This window comes from Leptidea sinapis, chromosome 2 (assembly GCF_905404315.1).
Source record: "Leptidea sinapis chromosome 2, ilLepSina1.1, whole genome shotgun sequence".
NCBI lineage: Eukaryota > Metazoa > Arthropoda > Insecta > Lepidoptera > Pieridae > Leptidea > Leptidea sinapis.
Genome location: NC_066266.1, coordinates 8,983,163 through 8,999,501, shown reverse-complemented (window position 1 = coordinate 8,999,501; position 16,339 = coordinate 8,983,163). Strand labels below are relative to the sequence as shown.

The 16,339-nt window shown below is 35.7% G+C and overlaps 1 protein-coding gene across 1 annotated transcript; it reads left to right on the top strand.

Annotated features, from left to right (window-relative positions):
* Positions 1-8,334: 8,334 nt before the first annotated feature.
* LOC126976569 (serine protease inhibitor 27A-like) lies at positions 8,335-15,964 on the top strand. Its single transcript, XM_050824958.1, has 5 exons — positions 8,335-8,345; positions 10,164-10,375; positions 11,563-11,742; positions 13,917-14,067; positions 15,779-15,964. The coding sequence occupies exons 2-5, from the start codon at positions 10,187-10,189 to the stop codon at positions 15,943-15,945; spliced, it is 687 nt and encodes a 228-aa protein (XP_050680915.1). The 5' UTR covers positions 8,335-8,345; positions 10,164-10,186; the 3' UTR covers positions 15,946-15,964.
* The last annotated feature ends 375 nt before the right edge of the window (positions 15,965-16,339 follow it).

The following is a 16,339-nucleotide window of genomic DNA, read 5'->3' as shown; positions in this document are numbered from 1 at the left end:
ATACCACCGCTTATACATAACTTAGTTATGTAAAACACAGCAGGCTATAATTAATTTCAGTTTCCTACAAACGCTAAGTCGGGAACTTCACTAATATAAATTGATTGCGCAGGCGGCGCCGATTCCTTCTACGTTCTAAATGTTCTTCACTTAAAGCAGCCTCTCTTAAAAGCATCCTTGAAACCATTTCACACAAATTTGCAACAAAATCCACACAAACGAAAATCAAAAGGTAACATATTTGATTTCGTCAATTTGACTTTAATACTCCGTAAAACAGCAGTCATATTAAAATTTTCGTTCGCAACGAAAATTAATTAGAGTAGGTTTAGAAGTTCGAAATGATACACAACAACGTTCGGGACGGACTTCGGAACAGATGGATTCGTAGTAGAAAACACGCGAATCTTTGATCGTAACTTCTTTTATCGTGTAATAAACGTAGACCAACAGCTTTTAGGACATTGTTTCATAATGAATATATTATTTGATAAAGCTAAATTTTATATTTGAAACTAAATAAATAATCCCACCCTGTTAAATGGAAAAATAGACTCTTAGACAACTGGATATAAATCACACATACTTCTTATCAAAAAATTATAATAAATATGGGAAGAGAACTGTCAATTACCTGATACCAGTATACATTAACGAACTTTCTTTTTCAATAAAATCAACATTAAATCAAACAAAGGCATGAAAATTAACAAAACATAGAAAAATATATTGTATTTTTAATTTTTGTAGGTATGTAGTTTAAATTTAGTCTTGTAATATTAAAAATAATTCTATGCAAAATGTTTAAACTGAATTTCCAAATGCTTTTGATCCGGATCACCTAGTAACAACAACTCAAGGAATAAAAGCTTTTCTCATCAAGACCTCATACGATATGCGGGTTCTATATATACCTATTGTGGTTGCTGAGGACTAAATTAAATAATATTATCAACAATTTGAATATAACTGAATGTATAAAGTAAACCAGTAAGTACGAATGGCATTATAAATGTGCGAAAACTTTAATTAGTGTCTGAGATACCCGGAGACTTGAACTGGGCCTCCGGAGAATACAAAATTGTAGAATTCCGGCAACCTATTCATTAGTTTGGTCAAAATAAATATCTTCTACGGGGTAGGATACAATCAAGGCACACAAGTAGAAAAAAATTATCTACTGGTTGACCCATCGATTTCTAATATTAGAGCTGCTCTTTCCGAATACTGTTGCAATGGGTTGGTGGGTAGACATTCTGTTGGTTGCTGTACACATGAAATGTCTGTTGTGTGGTATTAAAGGCATCAGGATGACATCGAGCTACATGCATCGTTTCCGGATGAGATTCTAATTATAAAAGATGATTTTGAAAATAATGATGATTAATAAATATTAATACTATATAAACAATGTGATTTTTCTTCTTATGATAAACAGTGTACAAAATCTTATCACAATAGTATTTATATGAAATACTTATTTTATTAAGACTAGACTTTGAATTATAGTGATGGTTGTTATGTAATTTTAGCAAGCTTTCTAGTTTAGTGGTTATATTTAATGTCCTGACTGCTAAACCGAAATGTTGGGGTGTAGACACAACTGGGACTATTAATATACTTGTGTCATGAAAATTTTTGTTCTGTGCATCATTGTTAACCATCTTTTGTCAGCTGTATCCTTACTCTTCTTACAGGCTCTGTTTATTTTAATACCAGATAGAACTACCCCTACTTAATTATGGCCGTTTTTGTATTATTTTAGCATTTCTATATGATGATTTTGACGTCCACATTTTTGTCGTATTTCTCAGTATTCCGGTTAGACCATTTCTAACTAAATATACTGTTGTAATCTAGAGATTATAAGCAAAAAAAAATGTATGTTTCAATACTATACACCACATTCCGATGGGCCTAACGTCGAACAAAAAAAACTGTTTCCTTTAATTGTCTTATTTTAAATCATAAAAAAAGAAAATCTAAAATCTAACGTAAATCAATAGTCACAGTACGGAAATACGAGTGTTTTCAAATGATTTTCAGGTGGCACAGAATAAAAAGTAATAGCAGTTTTGGGAACAAAAATATACTCAAGTCGATATATTATATTCACAACACGCGCGTTGTATCAGAAATTCAACGTGATAGGTCAGCAAATTGAAACATACGGTACAATAAACAGTATATTTACACATAGGTAATAAATAAACTCTGGGTTTTCCCATTGGGTTTGTGTTCGTGAGCACTTTAAGTTTCCTCGTACGATAAAGCCGTCAAAATACCCTGAATAAATCAGTCAATAAGTAAATCGTGTTTGTTACCGTGAAATATTAATATGCTTTATACTTACGTATTAACTTATCAGTAACGTATTGTTTACCGCAAATTATAATATATAATAATAGTTGGATTTTTTTATAATAGTTTTCATACAAAATGATTGTTTTATACAATTGAAATATAAAAATCTTTTATTTATAACAGTACCTAAGGGACGAGACGAGCAGGACGTTCACCTGATGGTAATTGATGCTGTGCCGCTCAGCATTCTTGAGAAAACCAAAAATTCTTAGCGGCACTACAATTGCTCTCGTTACCTTGAGACATACGATGTTAAGTCTCATTTGCCCAGAAATTTCACTAGCTACGGCGTGTTCTACAAAGATTAAGCTTTTGTTCAGTAGATCTACTAAATTTTTCACCAATTAACAGCTTTCTAGTGGGATATTGGATATGCTGTATACGAAGGGAATAATTTTCTTTTTATTTCTACTAAAGCGTATTGATAAACATTTCTTTACATTGATGTTCATTTTATTTATGAGACACCATCTGTTTATTGAATTCAGATCGGACTGAAGAAGTGAAGCATCAAGAGGCGATTTAATTGTTAGACATATTTTTAAATTGTCAGCAAAGTTTAAAAACTAGGAATAAAATAGGACCTAGATGAGATCCCAAAGGAACGCCCGATAGTGGGAGAAAAGTTTCGAATGTAAACCGTAATGTGGTTTCGGATGTAAGCACGATAGGTTATGTTGCATAAATATGAACCTAAACATTTTAGTAAATTCCTAGTAATTCCATAGTTTCTGTATTATGGCATACTTTATCGAAATCTGAATAGTTCGAGTCAATTTGTTGAGTCAACGCTTTCAGTAAGATCTGCTATGAAAGTTAAAAGGTTACTAGGTAGTTGATTTATTTGAAGTAAAACCATTCTGGAAATCGGATAAGATAGTCAGAAAACGATTGTTTAGAACTAATTTTTAAAATATTTTACAAAAGTGACTTTATATATAGAGATTGGTCTGTAATTTATGACATTCTCTTTTTCTCCTTTTTATGTGTGGGTACTATATTGTTTTCTTGTTTCCTGATGGTGGGGAACGTAAAAGACTGTAAGCATTTTGTAAATAAAAACATTTAAGGGAAGGGATAGAAATTGCTTAGATGTTTTTTTTAAATGAATATAATATACATATAAAATCGGCCCTTAGGCACGCTTTGCACGATATGTTGTGCCTATTGAACGAGACGATGGCTCGTCACGACTCACGAGTTCGGGTATCAGTCATGAACACAAAGAACAAAAAAATGTAGTTTTAGAATTATCAACCTTACGTAAATGAAGTTTTCAGTACTGTCGTTTTGATTAATTAACAAATACAGCACGCATTTTGGAGTGCACTATATATACACTCTGACTAAACTTCGGCTGTCTAAGTATTGCTCAATGCTTAAATGTCATTTTTGACATTCATATGTGTCAATTTTGACCTAATTGAATCGAATAAAATATCTAATTAGAATAGATATGATTTGACCACCTTTTTATAAGGTACAATCTATTTCGATGGTATGGAATCTTTACTGTACCTACCATACGGTCTCAACTTGACAAGTTACTTTTTAACTGACCGAAGAAGTCCAAGTTTAGTTAGTATAAATATATTGTAGAAGAGAATTGAATATTGATTTCAAGAATAAGATTTTCAAGAAAAATTAAAAATTTATTCAAAGAAAATGTATGAATGAATGATTTATGATTTTTTTTATTTTACTGACTATACAGGCTCACGCGCGTTTGGCTGCGTTAGAAAATGTTTTAACCTTGATATTTTATACCTTTGAAGTTATTGCTTTATCTTTACTTACAGCACATTGGGTGAAATGCAACGAGAACTATACCTTATCACCGGAACTACTCCAGTCAGTATTTGGAAATTTGACCGATATAAAACCACTATCTGATGAGCCTATTGCTACTACTTTGAAACCACTTAGTGAACCTGGTCTTGTATTGTACAAGCCAGATAACTACAGGCCTTCGTTTGCGGAATATGACAAATTTGATTGGACACTGACTAAGGTAAGGCATCATATTTTTGACAGCTTACCATTGACGTATTTAAACAAATAGACCAGGGGTCGGCAACAGCCGGACCGCGATAGTTCAAATTCAAATATTTGCGCCGTGATATTATCAAGTGAAGCACCGTTATGCTAGTGTGTGTTACGGGGGATACTAGTTACACAATTTTTTCTCCCTTAAATAATCATATATGGCCACAAATACTTTTATAGCATTGTTTTTACACTTTTTCACAACGCACGACGACATTTTTAAAATATTTTATTGCGACGCAAACTGATCTGTCTCAGACGATGACAAATCTCATAATGGTGGCCGATCGGCTTGTATTAGTGTAAGTGTGTGCGTGGGGCTATGTATTTACACGTTTACCGGCTTGTTCTGGTGCTTCACTGTCATGTAAGGTGACACGGAGTCCTTCTTTTTTTGCTCGTCCGTGTGGTGATTGTGACTATCGCCTTCTAAAAGTTCGTCAGAAATATCCGAGTGGCGTTGTATTATACAGAAAACATTAAAACATTCATTCAAATTAACACATTATGTCGTAGCAGTAAAGTTTAAAGTCTGTTGTATTAAGAAGCTCATTGATGGTGGAGCGAATTGCGCTTCTTTCGCACATTTCGTCGGCGATGTATTTTGTTTTAGCAATTGAAATGTAATTATTTACCAAAATTATTCAAAACGTCAACTTAGTTACACAATTTTGTTAATTTAAAAGGGCACTTACCTGAAATACCTTGCCTTTACCATTGACGTATTTAAACTCTATCCTATTTAAGTTTGGCTATGCTGCTATTTCGACAGTTCTTCATTGAACACTGTCATTGCGTGGCGTTGTATTCAAAGCGCGGTCGACATACAACTGAACGAAAACTCTGCCTAATAGACGCGTAGTTCAGTTCAGTTTTGTTTCAGACAATTATTGTACGTCAATGCAGTTTACCAACAGCTGTCTTATCTATCTATCTTACGAACAGCTGCTAGCGCTACTTATACCTTTGGTCCTAGATATCATTTAGATATGTTTTATAATATTAACGAACATAAATAGTTGCTTCCCAGTACATTCTTGATAATATAATGTTGTACATTAGCAGATAAAATATTTTTTTAGAAAACTGTGATATTAATAAAATATGATTTTTATGTATAGTAAAAAATGTTTATTTAATCAAAACAAATCTTATAACTATATTTACAATACTACGACTACATAAAATTAAAACTATCATTACGTGGAAGCGTACCAAGAATACTGGCAGCATTACCGCGTTGGATAGCAAGGCTGATCCGTTGACCGAAATAGCTGCCAGCGCTTGGGATTCCAGTAGCCTTATTGAGGCGCGAAGATAGTATTTTGAACATTCTCCGTGCCTCTGGACCCCACGGGCCAATTGTCTCGACACCAAACGGCACAAAGATGTATGACTCACTGAGACCAACATATTTGCGACGCTTGCTGTCTTCGGCAGTCGAAGCAGCAGCCCCAGCACCAACTGACGTAACTTGGACATGAGAAGGAGCCAGAGTGTCGACGCAAGTAGCGTCCCACACCAGCGCCCTTCCCCGTGCCCAAGCCACCAGCGTCATTCCATCAGGACGCTTGCCCTCGCGGCGGGTAATACCATTTGGCTCTAAAACAGCTGGTATATTAAGAGCGGCAAATGCCCTGCGGATGACTTCATTAATGCTGGCGTGACGACTGATACGGCCTGCCGATTTTAGGCAGGATAACCCGTGGCGTCCAAGAGCATCTATCTGAACGCCACATCTACATTGATGTGGTTCATTCAGTTTTATACCTAGCCGGAGTGATACGCATATTGACAATGTCATATTGTCAAGTAGCGTTCCAATCGGCGCAGAAGGCAAGGCTTGTAACCAAAAGCCCGACTCATTTTGTGTCACGGCCAAAAGACGAGCACGCTCTGTTATGTCAGTAGATGAGATCAAAAGATCATCAAAGGCTGACTTATAAAGAAGTGCGTCCCATGCTTTTTGACACTTTAAATCGTCTGGAAAATTTTGAATGTTTGCAATATTTAGCCAAGCATTATTAGCTTCGTTCAAATACACAATCTCTGAGTTACCTGGTACATGATTTACAATTCTAGTAACCAAAGGCTGCGAACTGAAGATAGAAATGCTGGTAAGGCAACGCCCGAAACTTTGCGAGTACCCAAACCACCAAACCGTATCGGTAAAGAGGCTTGAGACCATGCACGATCTGTAAACGCGCAATTCAAAACGGTTTCTAAAATATTTTTAAGTGAAATATCAATCACATCAAGCAAATTTGGAAATTTCCATAACGGGCTAGACCTTAAGAGGTACATAAATTTTGGAACAAATAAACAAGACCGAATAATAGTTAAGGCCATATGAGAATTAATTTTCAATAATCTGTCCGAAACGTTATTAAATTTTTTAATGTGATCGTTTAAGATCGTTGGAATTGAAACAGGAAATAATGGCGCTCCAAGAAGGTCAAGTGAATTCTTATCCAAAACTTTAATATTGGGGGCCAGAACATTAAATTTATTGGTAATATCAACCCGGTCTGAAATTTGGAAATTTTCGCCGATAAAAAGCTCGCATTTCGAAAAAGTTAACTCAAGGCCGATTGAGCTAAAACTTTCTATTACAACTTTCAAATCATCTAAAAGAAAGTCCACTTCACCACCCAAAGTACCATCATCCAAGTACCAAACATTAAATTTTGATTTTAGTTTTGTTATGGCGGAATGAATGGCAAGGCTAAATATTGCTGGACCTTCGCCTTTTGGTCGCCTTGCTGACAGCCAACAGAAGACCAAATATTATGATTTTTGAATAATAATTTGGATGGTTTACTATAACATTGCCAAATATAATGATAGATTGAAGGAATTGAATTTTTAACTTATCTCAGCGGAGCTCCCCTATCAACAGAGTTAAAAGCATTTTTCACATCTAATTTTAAAAAGACATCACCAGAGTTCCTCTCCAAAAAAGTTCGCGCAGCGTGGACTGCAGCTTCGCAACCACTTTTGCAGCCGAAACCCAACTGAGTTGGAATGAATTTAGTTGATAGGAAAGGATAAAAATATAAATTATAGGATTAAGTAATATATTCTTGCAAGTTTTTTTAACGTAAATATTTTGTTACAGAGGGTAGCAGTAACAGCCCACGAAAACTTTCTCATTTCGCCGCTGGGGCTAAAATTGTCGTTGGCAATTCTAGTAGAAGCCGCCTCTGGTGCGACCAGGAGTGAAATATCCAATGTTCTTGGTCTTGATCTAAAACATGATGTTGTCAGAAAGAAATTTGAAACGATTCTTGAATCACTTCAGGTTTATTTTTATAATATTTGTTAACTAGCTATCCTTACATAAACAATGAATTCAAGCTCTAAACATTGATGCACCCAATATACGATAATTTATATTTAGACATGTTTTTCTTAATTACTTTTTAAGAAATATTTGATATTATTTAAATACTATTTATATATTGGATGTAGCACCTTATAAATTAATTTATTTTGTATAGAACAGACATTGTAAAATACTCAATTTTTTTGAAAAGAGTGGCCGTTGAGTTTGTCTTATAATCTTCTCACAAACTCAAGACTCAGTAATTTAAACGATATATTTATAATAATAATTCAAAGGCTTACAATTCCTCTTTTGAAGTTGTGTCTCATAAATTCAATTTGTATTAATAATACTAACCTGTTTTAAAATTTCAGGCTAAATCAGACAAATACATTCTCGATCTAGGCAGTCGTATATACGTCGGTGCGTCGGTGAGACCTCCGCAAAAGTTCGCTGTAATTTCAAAGCAGTACTATAACACTGACATCATCAGCTTGGACCTAAGCAACAGCGCTGATGCTGCTACCAGCATCAACAGTTGGGTGAGCAATGTCACGCAAGGCCGGATACCGAATTTAGTTAACCAAGGTAATTAATTTAGTTAACCAAGGTAATAAAATACACTAGTGGTCGGTGGTCATTATGCTGTTTTTTGGACTGAACACTTTGTTAGTGCGTGGCGTTGTATTCAAAGCGCGGTCGAAACACAACTGAATTTTAGAGCGTAATTGTGAGTCTAGTTGTTTATTGTATTTCAATGTATTAACCTTATTAATGTGAAGTAATATATACCTACTAGATATAGGTCACCGAGAGGTAGAAACTTTTTTTTTAATGAAAATAAGGGACGAGACGAGAAGGCTGTTCAGCTAAAGGTAATTGATATGCCCTGCGCATTACAATGAAGTGCCGCTCAAGATTATTGATAAACCCAAAAATTCTGAGCGGCATTACAACTGCGCTCGTCACCTTGAGACATAAGATGTCAAGTCTCATTTGCCCAGAAATTTCATTAACTACGGCGCCCTTCAGACCGAAACACAGTAATGCTTACACATTACTGCTTCACGGCAGAAATAGGCGCCGCCGAAGATGCTACTGAGATCCTAAGGTTTCATCTATATGAAAATAAGTTATGTCAGATCGCTCTGGGATATTACTGTGTTAAGTTTATTTGGACTAATAACGTTTTCCGCGGTTATTTGCAAGGCAGCTTGACATTCGGAAAACTTCATAATTATCATTGTATTGACAGTGTTGTCAACGATATTGTAAACAATTTGCATTTTCTTTGTTTATCATCAGTTATAACTTTATACCAAGTTTATTTGTAGGGCCGCTTATCTTTAAGTTTCAAACTTATAAGTGTTTATTTGTCGAAGAATACCTCTTTAATGTATGTGTGTGTGTACCCTATGATGTATGTGCTTACTCTATCCCTGAACGTTCTGACAGAGTTAGCTGATCGCGTTAAGACCGTCCACAGAAAGTTGCTTGAAAACCGCACTGTGGAGGAACTTATCATATCCAGATGGTGGGAATGATACCTTGATTTGTATTATAATTAAATTGTTTTCATAAGTATTGATATCTCTCCAAATCAAATAATTGATAATATTATTTTTATGAGAAATATTATTTCTTCTACGAGACGAGCAGAAGATCAGTATGGTTTGGTATCTGATACACCTGGCACATTCTCTGCATTCTTGAAAAACTGATATTCTGAGATTGCGTTCGTCACTTTGAGACATAAGACGCACCGGATATCCTGCCTTAAATCGGCAGGCCGTGTTAGCTGTCAATGCCATCATTCATGAAGTCATCCACAGGGAACTTGAATCGCGGTCGCGGTTTGAAGGTCGCGGTGTGGGACGCGACTTGCGTTGACACTCAGACTCTTTCTCATGTCCAAGCCTTTTTAGTTAGAGTTGGGGCTGCTGCTTCAACTACCATTTTTTTTATGGAATAGGAGAACAAACGAGCGTACGGATCACCTGGAGTTATGTGATCACCGCCGCCCACATTCTCTTGCAACACCAGAGGAATCACAGGAGCGTTGCCGGCCTTTAAGGAAGGTGTAAGCTTTATTTGAAGGTCATGTCGTATCGTCCCAGAAACACCGCACAAGGAAGCTCATTCCACAGCTTTGCACTCCTTGAATACCGCACTGTGGAGGACCGCCACACATCCAATGGTGGGGATGATATCCTAACTTGTGGCGTGTCGTGCGAAGGTGGAATTCGGCGGAAGGAATCAGGTTAAACAGCTCTTCTGAGCCTACCAATTACAAACGTAGCAAATATGTCCGTATTGACGCTTCCATAAAAATTTGTGTATCTCGGGATATATTTAGATGATATTTAATAGCATAGCTGGATAAAACACTATTCATAGCTTAAATTATAGATTAATTTCTACTTTACAGATGACATAAATGGTGTTGTGGCGATGGTTTTGAACACTTTGTACTTCAAAGGAACATGGCGGCACCAGTTCTCAGTCAACGACACTAAATTAGACAGTTTCTACGTAACTCCCGACAACAAGAAGCCCACTCTCTTTATGCACGTTAGACGTAAATTTTTTTACGCTGAATCAGTTAAATTTAGCGCGAAAATACTCAGGATGTCGTATATTGTAAGTACAATTAATATAACTTGAGAGAGTAAAACTGACCAAAGACTACTTTCAGTTGAAACTGAGGTATAGCGACGCTATGCGAATTCAAAAACATTTTACATTTTGTTAATTTTGTCGCTGCAGCGCTGAAACAGTAATTTGTCGTCTAACCATACAATACACACACGCAGCGCTAGAATGCTTAAACGTACAGTGTAATTGCGACCAAAAGATGATTTTAAAATGATCTATTTATGACCTCTCCTTTCTTCCAAGCCATTTTGGCTTTGCCTTGCAGATCACGTCAGTATTGGCAAATCACTCGAGTATGAGACCCAGTATTCTGATGTTAGGCAAGGCATTAGCGAGAGTTTTGTCCAGGATCGGTGATACGACAAATAGTTTTTTTGTGACTAACCCGCAAACTTCTTCTGGCGGTTAAATTGAACAAGGTTCATTCATTGAGGCGGCATAAGAATACCAATTGCCTTACGCACTGGCGGCGGTCGAGATCGTATTTAGGATAAACGTGGATATTTTAAAAGAAGTATTTTTACTATATTTTATGTAACAGGAAGACAAACAAACGCACGGGTATACTGATGGTTAGTGATCAACGTAACCGAGCTTCTAGGATTCTTTCAACATCAGAAGAATCAACGTAGGGTTGTTAGTCCCAGTTTATCGTTAAGCTACTGCTTGAGATAGGAACTTGACTTCCGGCCGACGCTTTGCAGCAAGCGAAAACTTTTTTTTATGAAAATAAGGGACGAGTTGAGCAGGACGTTCAGCTGATGGTAATTGATACGCCCTACCCATTACAATATCGTGCCGCTCAGGATTCTTGAAAAACGCAAAAAATATGAATGGCACTACAACTGCGCTCATCACCTTGAGACATAAGATGTTAAGTCTCATTTACCCAGTAATTTCCCTAGCTACGGCGTTATTCAGACCGAAACACAGTAATGTTTACACATTACTGCTTCACGGCAGAAATAGGCGCCTGTGTATAAAAAATAAACTGTCTACATTTAGGGGCATTTTGGCAACACAACAGCTAATAATGTCAGCCAGTAATGTCAACAAGAAAACAAATTTCACATTCTTTAAAAGACCTCGAATAGACTCCCGGATATTTTACGAGTTTTAATAGTAAGTAATACTCAGCTTTCATTATGATTGAATGTCGTTTCTTTTCGCAGGGTTGCAAGTTCGCCATGTATGTGATAGTACCAAACTCGTTGACTGGTTTGCCACAAATATTCAACAATATAATTGATTTACGAAGTGAGCTGGGAAATCTGACTGAACGCTTGGTAGACGTCATATTGCCAAAGTTCCATTTTGAATATACATCTGTTTTGGACGAAGTTTTGAGAGAGGTAATTACACTTTTTATAATTACGTACTTTTAGTTTTAACGTTGTTTTTCCTTTCAAGTGTTACTTGATAAGTGTGCGATAATTAAGTCATAGAACGAAAACGTGCCTCCTAGATATCGAAATTCTGTGGCAGAAAGTATGAAACACCATGACACATTATTATAGTTTGTAAAGTGACTTTATATACTTCAGCCATAGCCTCATCTTCATATATAACTGAATGAATCCTTTCATGTATCTTAATAGATATATATTAGATACTGACTTGGAACCGTGGATATACCATTTAAGGCTTCCATTTTTTCAACTAAGTTCCTTAGTTATTTAAATATTCTTTTAGTTTTAAAGTGAAATCCCTCATTTCTGGGATTAATTATGCAAAAAAAATAAGTTGGTAAGAACTAAGAGCGCTCGGACGGAACCCGAGAGGTCCCGTTTTTGAGTACCGCATCGTTCATTAATTTTGGTTACAAATTTAATTAATGTATAATTAAGTGTGAGGCATATCACTTTAAAACAACAAATTGTATAGGCATAAAATGCATTTAATTTCTCAAAATCGATTCCTTTAGAATTCTTTTTGATGTCATTTCTAATATACTAGGTGTTACTACCGCTTGGGCAAACAAATGGCGCTCTGTGTGAGAAGAAGCGGCGCAAGAAACTCTCCCAGCATTCTTTTGATTGCGCTCTTTTTAATAAATATACAATATTGTACTGTCATTGCTATTGCTATAAAATAATCACAATCTAGTCCCAGGCTGACCGATCACTTAGATATTCAGCTGTGGAGAAATAGGATTTACGACAGAGATATTTTTTAATGAAACATTTAAATTTATTTATAGATAATGCCTGAACAGTGGCTGGGACTTTAATATAAAAGTGTATACATTTACCCTTAAAACTATTATCTATCTTATGAAGCCTACTAGAATTGGTTACAAGCAATCCCTTATTTGTAGTATTATAATAATGAAAATCATTATTAAGAGCAAAAAGGTGACGATTTTTGTGAACGTACATTAAATTTTCATAAATGTACTGACAATGAACAGTAATAATATTTATTTCTTTAAATTTTTCGTTGAGAGACTATCTATAACCAAGTTGATATATATCACGAACAGCTCTCTTTTGCAGAGCAAACACTATATCAATATCAGCAGCATGACCCCACAGTAAAATATCGTACGTCATGATGCTTTAGATTTGAAAGAACGACATCTTAAGTCAATTTCCGAATTTGCAATTATTGCGGTTGAGCAGGTTAACAGTAAAGTAGATCCTGCAGATGGAGACAAAATCTGAGAGTTGAACAAGACATACCAAGATTTACGAACCATGCGTCACTCGAACGGTTGGGTCAGTTGGTAAGAGCACTCGGGTTAGCTTTAAGCTAATTATCCACAGAAGTACTCAATACAAAATTGCAAATGAAATAAATTTTGGCAGTAAGGCGTCAACGAGATGTTCAGTAAAGAATATCTCAGCAACGCTTTCTCAAAGTGTATGAGATAGTTTCATTATTCTATGCAATCTGGCCTTCGTCTCCTTTTCCAATTATTATTATTATATTAGTAAAGGAGCGGCTGATTCAGAGCTGTCGCCGGTATCTACGTCATGGTTCCTGTCGTTATTACGCACTCAGTTAGCAATTACGGTCTTCTCCACAATTTTCATACACGACACCATAGGGTCAGTATTAGTAGTTTTAAAAGGGTATCCAAAGTGCCGTTATATAATTAAAACCCCATTTCTGTCCAATAAGACGACTTGAACTTTGAAACATATTTGAAGCGAGTGCAGTGCACTCTACACTACAAGAAACTAGCATCTGTGAGGACATTATTAGCAGTTGATTTGGGGAGCTATAGAATGATGTACAAATAGTCGCAGCATCCGCAGGGTTAGCCATAATCTTAGGCCACACACGTCCTGAAAATGCTGGATAGCTATTTGAGGATCATTTCGAAAAAGTCGTTGAACCAAGAGTAAACATGGCAATTCAGAATTTTATATTCGTGAACCATGGATGGTTGACCTGTTGGAAAGCCTTAAAATATGTTCCTACGCAGACATAGATTGAATTCCATTACTTTGCATCTGCTACTGTTACTTGCAAAATCTTATTCTTGAAAAAGTCTCCGAATCTTGTAAATCTTTTGTTTTAGCTTGGAATAAGGCAAGCTTTCGAGGACACAGCGTCTTTTCCCGGAATATCCCGAGGCCAAACCCTTAAAAACCGTTTGAAGATATCCAAAGTACTGCAGAGATCTGGTATCGAGGTGAATGAACTTGGAAGTATTGCATATTCCGCAACAGGTGAGATTATTAACTGGCTTTACAGCCAGACATGAGAAAAGGCAGTAGAAAGAACTCAATGTAATTTTTTAAATGAAATAAATGTTCATTAGAATACTAGATGCCTGGATAAACTTCTTGTCAAAAGTAATATTAAAATAAATATAATAAGTTTTCTACTTCGTAGACTGCAATACTTTATAAACTAGATGATACTCATTCTAATGTTTTCCCGGCCGGTACCGCCGCAACATCTATGTTCTTGCATTTTAAATCTGTAATCTTTTCGAAAATATTCATTTAAATTACATGCGGTCAAGGGCCATATTGATCTATATTAAATGCACAACGTATTTAAGCTACTTAATTGGATAAGATTAATGTAACTGTGAGTTATCCCTAAGAAAGACATATACCATCCCGGACTTTTTCGTAGATCTTTTAAAGTTGTAGTATTGACTGTAGTACATTATTTTGATCTATTTCGTAGGGTTCAGCCAGCGTTTGCAATATAAGCGTAATAAATGTGTTTATTGACGACAACGAGAAACCTCTAAAATGATTAGTGACTTCTGATTCTCTACTATATTATGCATGTATTGTACATATAAAACTTCCTCTTGAATCACTCTATCTATTAAAAAACTCACCGCATCAAAACCCGTTGCGTAGTTTTGAAGTTCTAAGCATACATAGTGACAGACAGACAGCGGGAAGTAACTTTATTTTAATAGTGATAGATGATTGTTTCCTAGTCATGGATGTTTATTTGTATGTAGGTATGTGTATATCGTATTAAATATATCGTTGTCTTGCAACCCATAGCACAGGCTACGCTAAGTTTGGGGCAAGATAATTTGTATAAAATTGTGTCAATATTATTTATAAGCACCATTCATGGTTTAACGCGACCTGACGGCGGTCGTTCCATTTAATGCACATAACATCGTTTAAATGCAATTTTTCTAAAGACGTCGCTTCATTGTGTGTCTTCTACCGCATTTATCACGGGGAGTGTTCCGAAAAGCTGTTTAACCTGATTCCTGGAGCCGAATTCCACCTTCGCACTACACGCCACAAGTTAGGATATCATCCCCACCATCTGGATGTGTGGCGGTCCTCCACAATGCGGTTTTCAAGGAGCTATCTTCCACGTACTACAAAGCTGTGGAATGAACTTCCTTGTGCGGTGTTTCCGGGACGATACGACATGGGTACCTTCAAAAAAGCGCGTACACCTTCCTTAAAGGCCGGCAACGCTCCTGTGATTCCTCTGGTGTTGCAAGACATTGTGGGCGGCGGTGATCACTTAACAACAGGTGACCCGTACGCTCGTTTGCCCTCCTATTCCATAAAAAAAGACCCAACATTTTTCTATCAGAAATAAAGTTCGTTGTTTTTCATTTTGAAAAATATGTTCCTGTAAAGTTTCTGGGAGGCACTTGTAGAGACTTCGTACAACAAAAGACAAAAATAGATTACAACTTCGATCTAGATTGTCCTAGTAATAGTAGATGTAACAAGTATATAGGTATTTGTTTCAGTAAAAAAAATATGAATTTATCATATTATACGGAAAACGTTACATTCTTCTGTACCTACATACACTACATTTTTACTTACTTACTTTTAATTAAGCGCAATCTAAATTAAAGAATGAATAGTCATTCATTTACATAGGTAAACTGTACCAAACCATTCGTATGAGTATTAAATTTTTAATTTTTTGCAGATATATCTCTTGACAACAAATTCGGTGAAGATGATGATATGATGGCGCAAGTGATCGCCAACAAACCCTTCATGTTCTTCATCCAAGATGAAGAGACTCGACAGCTGCTGTTCACCGGAAGAGTGGTAGATCCCACCTTGGGTCAAGGTGAATTAAGCGTAAAGTAAATATATGTCATTGATTACATGTTTGGTTTTATTTATGTCGCCGCCATATTACAGTTAATATGTTGGAATTAATAATTTTTACTTCTCATTACAAAATTAGTAAACATTACCAAATACATTTCTTGTAGGTATATAACTTAACAAATAATTAAGTACAAACTTGTACCACATGAACTAAGTAAAGCACAATACATGCGTAGTATTGAAAACTGTATACAATTTGGATTTGCAATTTTATGCAATACATGAAATACAAGTAATACTGACCCACAAAAGTATAGTTAAATTAAGTATGTAATAAAAAATCCCTAAAATACCTATTAAAGTTTAATTTTCAAACCATAATATTATCAAAATTGAATTAGCAAAACAAAACAGACTGTTTAGATATTAT

Excerpts from the sequence above, each read along its gene's own strand:
- LOC126976569 (XM_050824958.1), top strand. The coding sequence starts at position 10,187 with ATGGTTTTGAACACTTTGTACTTCAAAGGAACATGGCGGCACCAGTTC. Across the intron at positions 11,743-13,916 it reads TGGACGAAGTTTTGAGAGAG|CTTGGAATAAGGCAAGCTTT; the intron begins GTAATTACACTT and ends CTTTTGTTTTAG. Across the intron at positions 14,068-15,778 it reads TATTGCATATTCCGCAACAG|ATATATCTCTTGACAACAAA; the intron begins GTGAGATTATTA and ends AATTTTTTGCAG.